The 17,486-nt window shown below is 43.2% G+C and overlaps 1 protein-coding gene across 1 annotated transcript in view; it reads right to left on the bottom strand.

Moving 5' to 3' along the window:
* The window catches only part of Hydin (HYDIN axonemal central pair apparatus protein), a 416,625-nt gene that overhangs the window by 47,600 nt on the left and 351,539 nt on the right, over positions 1 to 17,486 (bottom strand). The window contains exons 62-66 of the mRNA XM_008834989.1: positions 9,200 to 9,302; positions 8,437 to 8,724; positions 6,182 to 6,324; positions 4,208 to 4,426; positions 807 to 967 (exon numbers count right to left, since the gene is read on the bottom strand). Coding sequence (XP_008833211.1) covers positions 807 to 967; positions 4,208 to 4,426; positions 6,182 to 6,324; positions 8,437 to 8,724; positions 9,200 to 9,302 — 914 coding nt within the window. The remainder of the gene's footprint in view (positions 1 to 806; positions 968 to 4,207; positions 4,427 to 6,181; positions 6,325 to 8,436; positions 8,725 to 9,199; positions 9,303 to 17,486) is intronic.

Genomic DNA, 17,486 nt, shown 5'->3' with positions numbered 1-17,486 from the left:
GTATTGGTCAGAGTATTTTGTCACAGCAATGAAGAAACAAACCAGGACATAGGCCAATTAAATGTTTGGCCAGACATTAAAAAAAAAAAAATAAGAGAGATGGCTCAGGGGTTAAGGGCGCTTACTGCTCTTCCAGAGGACCCAGGTTCAGTTCCTAGCACCCACATGGTGGCTCATAACTATTCCTAACTCCAGTTCCAGGGGATCCAGTGCCCTCTTCTGGCTTCTATGGGCATTGCCCATATATGTAGGGCACCTACATATATTCAGACAAAACACTCTAACACATAAAATAAAAAGTAATAAAGTAATCAGGGAATTTCAGTGGTACTGATATCTTTCATAAAAAGAGTTCTTGATTTAGGTTAGGGGTTGAAAAATGTTTTTATAAAGGGCCTAATAGTGTTTTGGCCCTGTGTGCCCCACAGCCTCTGCCACAACTACTCAGTTGCTTTTGTAGTGGGGAAGCAGCCTCAGAGGGCACACAAATGGTGGTCATGTGCCGGCAAAACTTAATTTAAAAAAATGTTTGGTCTTTATGAGACAGGGTCTCCCTGTAACCGCAGTTGGTCTGGATCTCACTATGTAGACCAGGCTGGCCTTGGACTCACAGAGATCCACTTGCCTTTGCTTCCTGGGTGCTAGGATTAAAGGCATGTGCCACCATGCCTGGATGCAAAGCTTTATTTTACAGGCCATGGACCACATTCGTCAGTCCCTGCTTCAGGTGTTAGTACTTTGTTGATGAGTGTGTGAGTGAATGACGGTTTCCCTAGTAGTCTGTCTAGAGGCTTTCAATGACTTACTCAAACACCCGGGTCTGGTAAACCAGCGTTTCCTTGAAGCACACGTCATGCGTTTGGCACTCATAGGAAGCGAAATCCACGTTGGCACTGATCTGAATCTGAAGTTCTCGGTAGTTTTCTTCTAGGACAGTGTGGGCTGGCTCAGGGTCTGTCTCTATCACCTGTAACAAAGGCAACCGTGTCCTCAGCATGCAAAGCCAGCTGCTCACTGGAGTACAGGGGCATAGCTAATCTACCACAGACATGAACTCTAACCCTCAAATGCAAGTTCCAGGAGAAGTGATTCAGGCAAAGCTTCAAAGGCTCCAAATGAAAATGAAAGAGACCAGACAAAGAATTCCTGAGAGCATCAGAACCACATGGGCTCTGTTTCCACATCAGATGGACTCTCTAGAGAAGGCGGAGGAAAGAACCATAAAGAAAAAAAGCACAGCTGTGAATGAAATAGAAAACAAATAGAAAATGGAGAGGATCAACAAAATTGTTTATCTGAAAGGACTTAAAATTTTTTGTAAGATTAATCAAGAAAAAATGCAAACAACCAGAACTATTAATTAAAGGGGAGAGCATCACCAATAACCCTACAGATCTAAACAGATAAAATACCATAATACAGTATTTTACTGTAGAATACTGTAAGATCTCCTGGCAATTGACAGTGGCTGGAGAGTCAGTTTTCTTTAAGAGTGTGATGATCAGAGTCTAAGAGTCTAAGACTGTATGAGTAAGTTGATCAGACTCTAAGGGATTGACCAGACTCCAAGACTCAAGAGCATTTGGGGAACACAAATTAGACTCAATAGGCCTTTAAAAGGAGAAAAATAATAATAGAGGACATGGAAGTTGAGGAGGGTACTGGGGGAATGGAGATGGGAAGAGGGTCTGAATATGATGATCAAAATACATTGTATGAAAATTTCAGAGAATCAATACAAATGTTTGAAAAAGAAAACATGAAAATTTAGTTGGAGGGAAAAGAAAAATAATTTAAAATACATGCAAGAACAAATAAAAGCTCATTTAAGCAACTGACCATTAATGAAACAAAAAAATCTTTAAAAAAGTGGAAAAGCCTTATTACTACAGAAGAACTGAATATTAGTAGGTCTTAGAGAAGATGTAAATAAATAGATAAATCTTGTTAATAGGAAGGACAAGTTAATATTGTGAAACTGTTAATCCTTCCTAAACTTACCTATAGCTACAATCTAATCCCAACCAAGTTTCCATCACTGACTTTCATAGTACTTGGTAAATGCATTATTAAATTATATATTAAAAAAATTTAAGACCTTGGGCTGGGCATGGTGGCACATGCCTTTAATCTCATCATTCAGGAGGCAGAGGCAGGTGGATCTTTGTGAAATCAAGACCAGTCTGGTCTATGTAGGGAGTTCCAGGCCAGTTAGGGCTTCAGGGAGATCCTGTCTCAAAACAAAGGCCCTATAGTGGTCAAAACATTTCAGAACAAAACTGTGAAGGAGGGACTTCTCACTAGTTATCAAGGATGATTATGAAGCTACAGAAATTAAAGTAATGTAAAACTGGCTCAGAGATGGAAAAACTGACAACAGAATAGAATGGAGATCAGAAATGACCTAGGCATTTATTTAGACCTAGCCATAGAATCTAGACATATGACAGCAGAGTCCTATCAGATCACAAGGGGGCAGAAGGACTGAACAGATTTGGCAAGGCTAGTTATTTAGATGAAAAATATGAAATTAGATCCTAGTTTCATGTCAGATAAATTTCCAGATGGGCCAAATGCTTAAATATCAAAGAGAAATATCAGACTTGTAAAAAACATATAGAGGTGAATATTTTTCTGGGAGGGAAGGGTTTTAAAAATAAGATGCAAAATAATGCTCAGAGGAGGAGAGTCAGTTTTCTTTGAGGGTGTGAAGCTGGGTAGGTTTATCAGGCTTTAGGGGATGGACCCACACCTAAGTATTTGAGGAACACAAAATAGAGCTGATAGACCTTTAAAAAATAATAGAAGTCAAAGGTGGATGGGTAGTAAGGTAGGGGTGGAGAGAGGGGAGGCAGTCTGAATAGGATCAACATACATTGTAAGAACTTCTCAAATAACCAATAAAAATATTTTTTAAAATGTAAAAGAAATTGATAACAGGCCATATTAAAATTAAGAATATTTTTGTTTATCAAAGCATAAATTAAAGAATGTAAAAAAGTTAAGCTATAAATTCAGGGAGGACACTTGCAGACATAATACAAACAGCAGAGTTTCTTGAAAGTAAAATAACTTATATGAATGATAAACATCATAATTGAAAAATGGGCAAAAGGCACGAAAAAGAATTCATGTAAGAGATAACTTGCATGACTATAATAATATAGATACTGAACCTCATTAGTGATTAGGGAATGGCAAGTTAGGCTCATAATGAAACTATTTCCCAATTTCCAAATGAGGAAAATAAAAAAAAAATGTCTTGTCTAGTAGTTACAGGCCACAGATCCATCCCCAGCACCCACCAAAGCAACAAAAAACAAAACAAAACAACCTCAAAATGTCTGAGAAGGACAAGTGCCAGAAAAGATGTGGATCCACAGGATTCCTCTGTTCTAAATGTAGAAATTGGTACAGCGAGGCTGGAAATACTGGGTATCACCTTGGAAATGTTGAACATTCTCACATGTCCTCTAACTTCGTAAGAATGTAAACATGGATGCCAAGGTGCACAGAAACACTCTCCATAATAGAAAACTCAAAATGATTTTCAAATAAAGGCAATTAAAAGACTGTATTGTATATAACAGTGAAATGGATATGCAATAGCAGCCTGCAACAGCTCAGCCTAATTCCTTTTAGACTGCTCAGGTAAGCAAGCAAACAAACAATCAAGGGAGTGACTCAGGATAGAGATTACCACTGGGAGGGAGACAGAGAGATGGAAAGGTCAGAACCACACAGGTAGTCAGGTTCTAGTTCCCATGTTGGATATGGGTTCATTGCTAATTATACTATTAAAAGGATACTAACCAAGGAATAAATAAAAGGGGTATGTGTGGGCCAAAGATGAGACCCCATCATGGAATGAAGAGTCTGACAAATCTAATTGGGGATACCAGACGGATAAAAGGAAACAACTAAAAGACTAGGGATGACATTTTTGAAGACAAGGTGGCAGGGAGGACTTGCCAAACTCATTACCAAGACTGAAGCTAAACTCTGCCGACTCAGATGTGTGGTAGGTGCTGTGTGTTGTTAGCAAGGATGGCAGGGACGGAAGTGAAGTTTGTCAAGCAGAATATGAACCTTCTCTATTTTCCATGACAGAAAGAGATAATGAGACATGGAAATGGAGGGTGGGGGGCATCCAAGCATGATGGGCTGGGTCAGGCTTGTGCTTGATGTCCCCTGAGAATTCATTTACCTTCCGTTTTGTGGTCAAATTCCCATGTGTATTTCGGGGTGCATCCACCCACTTGACTGTGCGCATGCGGTCATCCCAGTCAGGGACCTGGTCTGTAGGAAGCTGAAATATGATCTTGGAGAGCTTGCACTTGACCCCCATCTTCTTCAGGTTGATGGGCACATCTGACTTCATGGTCACCACTACGTCCTTTGAGCATCCAGGGTGGAGATGGCCCATCTAGAGAAAAGCCTGGTATTAGTATTTTGGGGAATTCAATCTTAAGGACTCTTGATGCCTGAGGGTGACATTCTAGAGAAGGGGTAGAGCCATAAGTCTTGGCAAAAAAATTGTCCCAGTCCTTATAAGTAGATTGACTTTAATATGTACAAGAGGTTCTTAAAAATGTCATCATAAAGTCAGGCATGGTGGCTTACACCAGAGATCCCAACACTTAGGAGGATGAATCAGATTTGCATGATTAGCTACATAATGTTTTATCATGCTTTGACAGATAAGACATTCTCCTCATTCTCTTCAATAGTGAAGAGAGAAGAAAGCTTGGAACTTCTCTAGGAATACGTGTATGTGTGTGTGTGTGTGTGTGTGTGTGTGTGTGTGTGTGTGTGCGCATGCGCATATGTGTATATATGGGTGTTCATGTATGTAGATGAACTAAATGAAGCTTATAACTGACTTCATTGAATATTTGCTAGCACAGGTGCAACCCCAAATTAGATTACCCTATCACACAGATTATATTGTGCCTCTTTCTTCATAGGTCAAATGTAGATTAACAGTAGCATTTACTGTGAAGATTAAGTGAATTAACCAAGGTCTCGGAACTGGCCTTGGCTTACACTGTGTGGTCTGTTCACAACAACAACCACTCAGGGTTGGACTTGAGCCATGCTGGTGTTGGAATGGAGGTCAAGTATTAGGATAAACTTCACATCCCTCCAGGAAACAAAAATATTTCTGATAGCAATCAAAGATTTAAAATGGAAAAAGTAAAGTCTCCAGTCCCTCTAGAGCCCTATGCTTGTGTGGAGACAGAGGCTGTGTGTAAAAGGAACAGGAGGTAGTGAAGACATCTGGGTGTCCCAGCGTCCTGCCAGTCAGAGGCAAGTATCTGCTGCAGTATTGTGCTGGGCATTGTTCCCTGCTGAGCTTTGGTCAGTAATTCACAAAATGTGTACTCCAAGATCTCAAAGAAGAGGTTAGAAAATTCCAGGTGAAACAAAATTAACTAGGGTTTTATATGCCAAAGGGCACTGGGGAGTCTTTGAGGAAGAAGTGACTTGGGATATTTTCTAAATTTCAGTTGTTCATAGCACCCCATTTTGTAAACTACTTCCCCCCCGCCGAGAAAGGGTCTCACATTGTGGCCCAGGCTGGTCTGAAACCTATTATGTAATTCAGACTGACTTGAACTTGTGGGGGTCTTCCTGCCTCAGCCTCCTAAGTGTTCGGATTATAGGTATGAACTACTATGATTGGCTTGGCGAATCCTTTTTTGTCTTTTTGAGAGATGGTCTCCCTGCAGCCCCAGCTGGCCTAGAACTCACTCTGTAGACCAGGCTGGCCTCAAAGTCACAGAGATCCACTTGCCTCTGCCTCCCAAGTGCTGGGATTAAAGGCATGTGCCACCATGCCCGGCTGGTGAATCACTTTTGAGGGACATGATCTAAAGAACACGCACATAGAGGGACATAGAGTCTACATTCTGGGACAGGAAGTTGGGACCAGTATTCATCCAACTAGGCCTCTAGAGAAGTCTTCAACTTGAGCCTAGATGATGTATTTGTTCTCCCCCTCTTAGATCAGGGAGATATGAATGGTGTCCTCAGGTACTACGTCTGAGCATGGAGTGGTAACTGGGCTGCTTCCTAGTTTGAGATGCAGGCTATCTATCCATAGGAATGGGGTGACAATCATATTGGGGTTGGCTTAGGCCTGAGGGAGTCTGGAACTCAGTGAATGGATTTCACTTACCTGTGGGGAGAATGAAAGTGTAGCTAAAGGGGGCCACTCGAACCGTATCACATTGACTTGGCTGTGGTTAGTGATTGTGAAGCTCACGTTATAGCTGCTTCCAATATGGCAGTGCCCAAACTGGATGTGATCCAAGAGAGCAGCTAGGGTCAGAAGCAGAAGGCTGGTGAGTGCTCCCCGGCCTCTGTGGATAGCCTGCTTCCTAGAGGGGGTGTACCCTGACACACACTTCACTTACTCTCATGGAACCCTTTCCGCCTTGGATGGCTATATGTGAAAAACCCTGGATCCTTGGGTAGCAAGATATGCCCTCCCTAGGGGAGTCCATTTTTCCATCTACCCACCTACCCACCCACCTCGGCTCTTACTTCCACTTATTCAAGAGTGGAACGACTTCATTTGCTTAGTCGGACAATAAAATTAGGTGTTATATTGCCAGATAGAATGTAGGAGTCTCAATTAAATTTGAATTACAGATAAACAGCATTTTTTATTATAAACAGTGTCCCGTGCGATACTTCGGGGGCATACTTACACTAAAAGTTTCTCATTGTTTACCTGAAACTGAATTTTATTTGGAACTCCTATGTTCTGGTTTGCTAAATCTGACAACTTTACAATAGGTATGAGATCTGATCTCTGAACTTGGGTTACTGTGGGCTCCTGTTTGACCCCTGACAAGAGAGATGTCATCATATGACTTCAAATGGGAATGAAACACCAATTATATAAAAGAGTGTTGATTTTAACCCCTAATCATATATTCCAGGACTGTAATTAAGTTCCTGGGAAAATTTCAAGACAGCATTTACAATTTACTTTAAAGCCATCAGTCACACTGTTAGAGTGCTTAACACATGCTTTTTGCTAATAATTATGAAGGAAAATGTTTCCAACCTCTAAGAATATGGTTGTTAAGTGGAAGCTTTGGTGATTGAGAGACTGTGGAGAAGCAAGGTCTTGAGCTTTAATAGAGATACCAATCATCCAGGGATGTGGTTAAAATTCAGACTCTGATTCAGCAGATCAGGGCGGGTCGAAATTCCCATTTCTAAGAAGCTCCCAGGAGATGCTGATGCTGTAGATTGCTGGCCTGCTCACTGAGCAGCCAGGCTGTGGGGGTGAGGGCACAAGCCTATTCCCCGTCTAATGAAATAAGCTCATCATTTCCCTTAGAAAGCCTAGGATACATAGAATGTTCGATGCCAACACAAGCCAGCTAAAAGATAGAGACAGGAAAACCACAAGGAGGCATTTATTCTCTAAAGAGCTGAACCAGAGTTTCAACATCAAACTATAAGCTCTTGAATAAAGGCACTGTTGAATAGCAGTTTCCTCCTAGTTGATATATTATATCCTGGAGGGAAACTCCTTAAGGCTTAGGGTATTTTCTCTAGATAGGACTGACTAGACTCCAGTGGATAAGCTAGCACCAAAGGACATCTGGGTACAAATGGACTTAACATATATGACAGAATGCATGAGGTCTGGTGGAGGGTGGTATGTGGGAGCATGGTTTAAATTTGATTAAGAACTATTGTAAAAAAATGCATAAAAACTCAATAAAAATATTAAAAAAGAGAGGTGAAAAATTCTACTCTTCAGGGAAACGCCTTAAGATCCAGGAGGTTCTAAGGGCTGGGGGCTTGTTAAGACTCTGCAAGTGATTACATAAGCAGTAAGGGTTGCTGAGGAGACTCAGATCCGCCAAGCTGCCTCAGAGAGGCTCAGACCCTTGAACTGCCTGGAAGAGACACCGTCTGACCTGTCAGGCTGCCTGCAAGTTATGTAGTGCACTCCAGGGTTCTAGCTGTTGGGAGCTGTCATCCATGCTGGAGTGGGGTTTCCCCAGTGCACCTGCCCTTGAGTTGTTCCTGCTCTTGTAAGTAACCCCTTACTTGTACTCCTATAAGTAACCCCAATAAAAACATTGGTTCACCATGTTGGACTCTGGTTCCCTATCTGGGATGAATAAGATATTTGTTCACATCTCAGGAATAGTGTCACACAACAGGCTGAGAGTTATTAATCTGCAAGTCCAAGGCTAAGTGTAGTGCCTGAACTTGCACTTGGTGCTAAGTAGGTGTTCACTGTGTAAACACACAACAAACAAACAGAGTCTAGTCTAGAAGAGAACATAGTGGTAAAGAGGAGACTCTTAAATTCTTAGGATGCTACACTTGTTAATGAAATTTCTCTCTCACTTATGACCCCAGAGTCAACAGGTATCAATACCTCACTACTGCTTCTCCTACCTGCCACCAAGTCTTCCATGGCACTTTCTTCAGTGATCTGTATTACCTCCGACATATCTGAGCCCTCCAGGCTGGTGGAAACCATCAGCCCGTGGATGTTATCCAAGGTGATGTCATCCTCATAGCTTTCTCCCACAAGGTGGATCATGGTCTCTTCATATTGGTTGTTGATCACAGACAAGTGGATGGAGCCAGTCATTCTCCCAATCTTCTTTGAGTGGAAATAGACATCGAATTCAGCTGTGTCTCCGGGAGAAACAACTAGGGAGGCTGTGTGGGCTTTTTGTGCTGTAAACAGAAGACAGAAGATACAACTCAGAACCAGTTTAAAGAAATATATCTCCAGGAAGACCACGACTGGAGGAAAGCAACCCTACTGAGGGAAATGAGCTGTGGCCGCTAGCTACTGGTGATGAGACTGAGCATCTAACTCTGGCTGAGCTCTTAGAGGTCCCCGGGAAACCAGCTTCTGAGATCCACTGCTCTCCCGAGGCACCTGCCCACCCCCCCATCCCACTCACCTTTAAAAAAATTTTTTTTATTATTTTTATTTTATGTGTATGAGTGCATTGCCTGCACGTGTGTAAGTGCACCTGTGTTGTGCAATGTCCATGGAGGTCAGAAGAGAGGGTGTTGGATCCCCTGGAACTGGAGTTATAGATGGTTGTTAGCTGTCATGTGGGTGCTGGGAATTGAACCCGGGTCTTCTGCAAAGGCAGTCAGCTCTTCCAACCACTGAGCCATCTCCAGTCCCACCACTCACCTTTTTTATTTGGTTTGTTTTCCTCTACGATGTAGATGTAGGAGGTGCTGGGTTTTCCTTTCAAGGAGAAGACTCCTAGTTGGTCCTGCAAATCCACATGTAGCTGACAAGAGGAAAGGAAGGCTGAATGTTGAGCTTATAGGCTGCCTGCGGAGTCTCAGTCTGGGGTGTGCTGTGTTTGGGGGTAGGAACCTCCAAAGTCATTATATGTTGTATTCACTTTTTCTTTTCTTTTGGGGGGATACATGTGTGTGATGTGCATGCATGTTCACATGTGTGGGTGCACATATGTGTGCCAGTGTAGTGGGTGTGGAGGCCTGAAATTGACATTAGGTGTCTTCTTTGATTGCTCTTCACTTTATTTATTGAGGCAGGGTCTCTTGTTGAACCCAGAGCTCCCTGATAGGGCTAATCTGCCCCTGGGGATCCTGTCTCTGACTCCTGAGTGCTGGGATTACAGGAGAATGCCTTGCATGTCTAGCTTTTACGTGGGTTGTGGGGATCTGAATGCTGGTCCTCACACTTGTGTGGCAAATGCTTTATCCACTGAGTTGTGCCCAGAGCCAGTATTCCCTTTTTGAGATTCTTATTAAGAGATGTTTAATAAACCTTGGACCTGGATAGGATGAAAGGAAATTCAGTCAGGTCAGCACTTAGTGTCTGAGTTAGGAACTAGAGGTCCAAAGACTATAAATGACCTTCTAGGCCACACAGTTAATGTCAAAATGGGGTTGCCAGTGCTTTGTTACAGAGAGGCAGTTATCAATTATATTCCAGACCAATGAAATGAAAATGAATACTTATAATTCTATGAGATATTGTAGTAGGGAAGATTAGGCAGGGCACTGGGAGTGTACAGGAAACAGGTATTTTATTTAGGCTGCAGCCTGGTCCAGCATGCTCAAGCCTTAAAATATGGACCCTAAAGGGAAGTAGCATGTATGTTTTATACCTTGGGCATTGGGTTACAGTGAGAGAGAAACTTACATATTGATTGGCTATTAGTAAAGTCTCAAAATGAGGCACATTATTATAAATTTAGAAAAGAAAACAAATGTTTAAATAATCCTCTCTCTAGGGGGCTGGAGAGACGGCTCAGTGGTTAAGAGCACTGGCTGCTCTTCAGAAGACCCAGGTTCAATTCCCAGCACCCACATGGTGGCTGACAACCATCTAACACCAGCTCCAGGGGATCCAACGCCCTCCTCTAACCTCCACAGGCAATGCACAATACGGGTGCACTCACACACATGCAGGCAATACAGTCATACATACAAAAATAATAGATAAAATATTTTAAATCCTTCGTCTGAAAGTTTCTGCAGAAATGTTTGAGGAAAAAAGGAGAGAGAGAGAGCATCTATGAAAAAAGGGGCAACTGCCGGGCGTGGTGGTGCGCACCTTTAATCCCAGCACTCGGGAGGCAGAGGCAGGCGGATCTCTGTTAGTTCAAGGCCAGCCTGGTCTAAGAAAACATCCTGTGGACAACTTGGTATAGACACAGGAAGAAAGAGAAAACAAGGATTAAAATCCCTATTTTCCTTTAATATTTTATCAGGCTCTACATCAGTATTGCATGAAGGTGATTTTCTAGAAGCTAGCATCTGCTAGGTTGTCGGGAGTTATTAATTCATTATGTACATAAGCTGTGGCAGGCTTGTTTACTGAGTGTGTTTTGCACACCAGTACCTAATCTGCCAAATCAGGAGGAATGTGTTTATATGGTGGAGCTCACAACAAGTATTTGACCGCTCCTTGACCCTCAGATACAGGTGGGAAAAACAGCTGTTGAAACTAATTGAGTTCTTCTGTATAAAAGGGCAGAGCTGAAATTAAACTGGGGCTGCAGTCTCTACTGACAGTCCTCCCAAGTATCTTTTCTGTCTCTTGTTTTTTCTTTCAATCCTCACTCCCCCTTTCAGGTACTGTCCGTCTTGGCCGGCTGGCACCAGCACTAGGTCCTATGCATTTGCTAGTGTCGTGGGTGCCACTAGGTCCTATGCATTTGCTAGTGTCGTGGTAAGCATCCTATCAAGATAAGAGGAAAAACAAATTGGACCTCTGACTAACTTCAGGAAAAGAAGTGCTTTCCAGTCCATTAGGAAGAAGATAAAGCTAAAACAGATGTTTGATTTTAGGTCTAAGAAATCTGACATTTTTAGAAGGTAGCAATGCTGGCTTAAAATGAGGACTATAAAAAATGTCCTCAAAGGAGGACATGAAGGAGGGAGAAACCATGACATCACACAGGAAGCTTTGTAACAAGAGAGTGCACATTTAGAAATAACCTTAATAAAGGAGGCTGGTGAGATGGCTCAGGGGATAACCCAATAGAAGTTCTAGAATTGAAAAATACAATAACTTAAAGATGTCATGGAAACATTTGATAGTTACAAAGGTAAAGTTAATGAACTGAAGATCATTAGTTGGCTTTCTATCATTATAATGAAATACCTGACCCAGGGCACTTATGAAGCAAGGAAAGGCTTGTTCACAGTTCTGGGGGTTCAGTTTGTGGTTGGGCCTCTGGTGAGGGCAGGACATCATGGTAAGAGCATATGGTAGGATAGGTGACATCACAAACCAGGAAGAGAGATGGGACTGGCAGGGTTTCACAATCCCAATCCCTCCCTCTCCCTCTTTTTTTTTTTTTTTTTTGAGTCTTCCCCCTCCCCCCGCCTATTTGGTCTTTTTAGACAGGGTCTCCTGTAGCCCCAGCTGACCTAGAACTTTCTCTGTAGACCAGGCTGGCTTTGATCTCACAGAAATTCACATGCCTCTGGCCTCCCAAGTGCTGGAACTTAAAGGCATGTGCTACCATGCCTAGCAATCTCTCTTTAAAAAAGATTTATTTTTATTTTAAGTTATGCGTGTTTGTGTGTGGGTATGTGCATATGAGAATGCAGGTGTCCATGGAGTCCAGAGAGGGTGTCAGATCTCCTGGAGATGGAGTTATAAGAAGTTATGAGTCGCCCAATGTGGGTGCTAATAACAGAACCCGAGTCCTCTGCAAGAGTGGTGTAAGCTCTTAACCATCGAGCCATCTCTCTAGCCCCCTTACAATCTCTTTGTAGACCTGACCTCCCAGTAGGTCCTGCCTGCTAAACAGCCATAGTATTTCCCACTACTGCTGTCACATTAAAAAGCATGTCTTTTTTGGAACCGTAACCACAGGTCAGAAGAAATTATGCAGGACGAAGCCCAGAGAAAAATGAATGAAAAGTACAGTAAGGATGAGAAACATGGGGGGTCTTCATCTGCATTTATCTAGTACAGCAGAAGAGGGAGGGAGGGAGGCAGAGAGAGAGAGAAATAGAAGCAATATGGAAAGACAAGTCTAAGAATTTAGATCTGTCTAAAAACTAATTTGACATCAATTCACAGAATTCAGAAGCCTGGTGAATTCCAAGAAGGATCAATGAAAGGAAATCCTCACCCAGACGTGTAGTGAAACGTAAGGAGATTCTGAAGGTAGTTAGTAGAAAAAGATTGCCTTAAAAAACACTTTAGGCTGGGCGTGGTGGTGCACGCCTTTAGTCCCAGCACTTGGGAGGCAGAGGCAGGCGGATCTCTGTGAGTTCAAGGCCAGCCTGGTCTACATAATGAGTTCTAGGCCAGCTGGGGCTATAGGGAGACCCTGTCTCAAAAAGACCGAAAAAAAAAAACCACTTTAAACTTATAGCTGATCTCTATGCAGTGATACTGGAAGTCAGATACACTGGAAAATAGCCCTTGTTTGCTAAAGAAAAACAACCATCAAATCAGAATTCTATTAGCTAGCAAAACTACATTAAAAATGAAGGAGAAATAAAAAGCTTCAAATAAAAATGGAGATAATTCACCACCAACAGACACATGCTAAGGAAACATTAAAGAGTATTCTTTTTATCATTTATTTTTATTTTATGTGTATGAGTGTTTTGCCTGAATGTATGTATGTGCATCATATGCAAGCGGTGCCTGCAAAGGCCAGAAGAGGGTGTCAGATCCCCTGGAACTGGAGTTACAGTGGGTTGTGAGCAGTCATGTGGATGCTGAGAACTGAACCTGGGCCCTCTGCAAGAACAACCAACACTCTTAACTACTGAGTCATCTCTCTAGCCCCAAGTATTCTTTATGATTATGATTATTATTATTTAGCTGTAGTGGTAGTACATATATGTGTGTATGTGTGCATGGGCCACAGTGTGCATATGGAGTCAGAGGACAGACTTGTGGATTAAATTCTCTCCTTCCATGTTTACGTGGGTTCTGGGGATTGATTTCAGGTCTCCAGGCTTGTGTGTCAAGCCCTTTATCTGCTGAGCCATTTCACTGGGCCCTAAAATGTATTCTTTGGTTAGTATGAAAAGGCTCTCAGATGGAAAACTGGAGATGCAGAGTGAAGAATAGAAATAATGACAGATACATGGACAAATCTAAACGAACCCTTGCTGGAAAATCAGTAAAGAACAATACTGTCTTGCAGGGCTAGAAAGATAACCAGAGTCCGCAGTCCTCCAGAAGTTGCCCCTGAAATTTTTTCCCTTCCATTTTATCTCCATCTGCTCTTCTGGTACCTTCCGCTCTCATGAAGCTAGTATCAACTAGTTCTTACAAGCCCCCTACACTTTTTCCACCCAATGTATTTTTTTATTGAATTTTTGTGCATTTCATACAAGACATCTTAATGATCTTCATAACCCCATCTGTCACCCATACCCCTCATGCCTCCCTGTCCTGCACCAGATTTCATGCATTCTGTCATATATGTTAAGGCCTATGAAGTCAATTTTGTATACCCAGATGTCCCTCAGTGCAACTTGGTCCACTGGGATCTAGTCAGCCTATCTAGAGTCACTCCCTTAAAGAAGATGGACTCTCTCTCTTAGCAGTGACCAGCTGCCAATAGTTCTTCAGTTAAGGTTGAGGCCTGCTGCCCATTTCTCCAGTTCTATGCTGGGTTTCTGTCTGATCGAGTTTGCATGGGTCTTGTGCATGCTGACCATCTTAGTTTCTACTCAATTACTGTGACAAAATACTCTGATCAATACCAACTTTGGGGGGGAAAGGGTTTATTTTATCTTACATCTCCTGAGTCGCAGTTCATCATGAGGGAGCTGAAGATAAGAAGTCAGGGCAGGAGCTGAAGCACAGGCCATGGAGGAATGCTGCTTACTGACTTGCTCCCCTGGCCCATGCTCAACCTTCTTTCTTATACAATAACAGGACCACCTGCCCAGAGGTGGCACCACCCACAGTGGGATGGGCCCTCCCACATCACTAATCAAGAAAATTCCCCACAGACGTGGATATAGTTCCATGGAGTTAATTCCCATATTCCACAACTCCATACAGTTCAATGGAGTTAATTCCCCAATTGAGGCTCCCTCTACCCAGATGTGTCAAGTTGACAACCAAAGGTATCCAGCACACTGACCCCATTGATGTAAATTCATATGAATAAGTTCCCAGAGGCTTGGAAGACTCTATTTCTTTATGATCATGTACCAACCCTGGCTCTTATTTCTGCCCCCTCTTCTGTAATGGTTCCTGAGCCATAGGTGGGTGAGGTTTAATACAGAAGTCCTGTCCAGGGACACTCTCTCTGCAGTCTCTTATTCTCTACACTTTGGCCAGTTGTGGCTTTCTGTGTGCATCGTACTCTGTTGCACGGGGAAGCTTCTCTGGTGAGAGCTGAGAGATGCATTGGTATTCTCTCTACCCCGCCCCCTGCTATGTTACACAAGACAGGTGTAGAGGTTCCATTGTAGATGTGTCACTTAGGGCTGTCCATCTCTCAGAAACTTATTCTCTGTGTGTGACCAGTTATGGAACTCTGTAATAGACTCCATCCGTTGCAAAAAGAAGGTTCTTTGATGAGTGGTGAATGATATACTTGTCTGTAAATATAAGGATCCATATTTAGCATACATAAAGAAATTGCATTTGTTTAGGGATATGACAGATGTAGGGTTTTCTTTAGGACCTATAACCTCTCTAACCATGTGTATTTGGCTATGTTTACAGTGCCACACATGAGTTCCCGCCCATTGAGAGGGCTTTAAGTCCAATTAGATAGCTGCTGATCATTCTCAAGATGAAAGTGCCACTACTGCATCACTACAGTATGTTGTGCTATAAAGCTGGGGTGGACAATCGATTGATGTTCTCCCTTAGCAGCTTGCATAGTATCCTCCAGAACTATGAGAACTAGTCTTCAGGGAGGAGGCTTCCAGGTCAGTTCCAGCTCCATCGCTCCAAGTCTTGTGATCGAAGTCTGTCCTGTCTTCAGCCATAGGGTCTTACCTTCAAGTTCTGAGAGGTAAGCACGGGCTGCGGCAACAGCCTGTGTTATTTTGGGAGTCTCTTGGACTACCCTGACCAACAACTTGAAAGGAGGTTTCTCACTGTGTTTCTTGTTATACAGCTTTCAGGTATAGACACGCACTCACGTTCAGATACTGTATGCATATTTTTCAGTAGGTTTTTGAGTTAATACATTTTCCTCTGGTTTTTCACATGACCTAAGCTTTATTTATCTCTCATCTGTCTTTCCTAACATCCCTTTTCTCTCCCCAGTTAAAGTACCCCATTTTCCCCTTGGTAATACCTGACTCCTATTATCCCCCCTCTCTTGAACTCCTTCTTTCTCCCCATGGTTCCTTGTATGTCCTTCCCTCCTTGCTTCCCAGTTGAATATCTCAATTTTCTTCATTTCCCCTTTGATAGCATCTATCTCCCACCATCCCCTCTCTCAGGTTCTTTCCTTCCCCTTACCTCCATGGTTCCTTTCCATCTTTCTAACTCCTGCAGTTACATCAGGATCTGTGCTGGATAGCTTTAGTGTCAACTTGATACACCTGGGTTGAGGGAGCCTCAGTTGGGACATTTCCTTCATTGGACTGGCCTGTGGCCATGTCCATGGGGAACATTCTTGATTACTGAGTGATGTGGGAGGGCCCAGCCCACTGTGGGTGGTGCCACCCCTGGGCAGGCGGGCCTGTGTTGCATAAGAAAGCAGGCTGAGCAGAGGCCAGGGGAGCAGGTCAGTAAGCAGTGTTCCTCAAAGGCCTGCGCTCCAGATCCTGACTCCAGGTTCCTGCCCTGAGTTCTACCTTGGGCTCCCTGATGAACTGTGGGAGATGTAAGCCAAATAAACCCTTTCCTCCCCAAGTTGGTAGTGGTCAGAGTATTTCATCACAGCAATGAAAAGACAAACTAGGACAGAAATTGGTACCAGAGAGTGGGGAATTGTTGTGACAGACCTGACCTTGGTGTTTTAAGGAGGATTGTGGAAGCATTTGGAACTTTGGGCTGGAAAAGCCATTGAGTACTTAGAGTTTGTTGCTGTGGAGCTTGAACAGTTATGCTGAAAGAGTTGTGAACAACGGAGGCCTGGCTTGTGAAGCTTCACAGGGAAGCAGAGACTATCAGGGCTATTTGTATGATATTTTGAATTGAGAATCTGTGGGTTCTGGTTGGCTGGGGCTGAAGAATCAGCTGTGATTAAGAGACCAGAACCTGAAGCAAAACCTTTGCTTTACTGGGACAATTGATGCTGGTTAGCTGGGGCTGAAAAATCAGCTGTAAATAACAAGAGACCAGCATCATTGTGGTGAAGTCTTTTGGGAGGTATTTCCTCAGGGTCAGCACACAGAGAACCTGAGCCTCCATCTCAAGCTGGAAGCAGGACTTGGTAATGTATAGGAGTCTTCCTGCATGGTTCTGGTGTTGAAAGCATGAAGGGGTCATAGAGAGCAGCTGAGACTTGGCACCCTGAGAAGCCAGGAAAAGCCATTGGTGAAATGCAGCCTCAGTTGCAGTGAGGATCCTGGAGTTGAAAGGGTTATGGAGAGAATCTGAGGCATTGCATCCCAAGAGGCCAGAAGAGGCCATTGGTGAGGGTGCAGCCTCAGTTTCAGTGGGGACCCCAGCTTTTTTGAAGATGTCAGGACCATGGGATGACCACTAAGGATAGCAGTAGGTATGGAATGGCCTCTTAAAGACACAGTTACAGTGCCAATTAGGTGGCAATAGCCTGGAGGGCTGGGACAGGGTCCTCCAGAAGGCAGTATATGCTTTGAATCAGCGTCCAATATGTGGTACAGTTTCTCCTATAGCCAGGATTCATGGGTCCAAGAATCAAGGGGTAGAAGTGGGAATGATTCCACTCACTATCTCCCCTGGTGACCCACTAGGAAAATTTTTGCTTCCTGTACCCTTGACTTTGCACTCTGCTGGCTTAGAAGTTTTGGTTCCAGAGGAGGGAGTTTTTCTGCCAGGAGACACAACAAACATTCCATTA

This window comes from Nannospalax galili, unplaced genomic scaffold (assembly GCF_000622305.1).
Source record: "Nannospalax galili isolate Female #2095 unplaced genomic scaffold, S.galili_v1.0 scaffold56, whole genome shotgun sequence".
Classification (NCBI taxonomy): Eukaryota; Metazoa; Chordata; class Mammalia; order Rodentia; family Spalacidae; genus Nannospalax; species Nannospalax galili.
The sequence above is the reverse complement of the archived record's forward strand: the minus strand, read 5'-3'. Positions and strand labels throughout refer to the sequence as shown.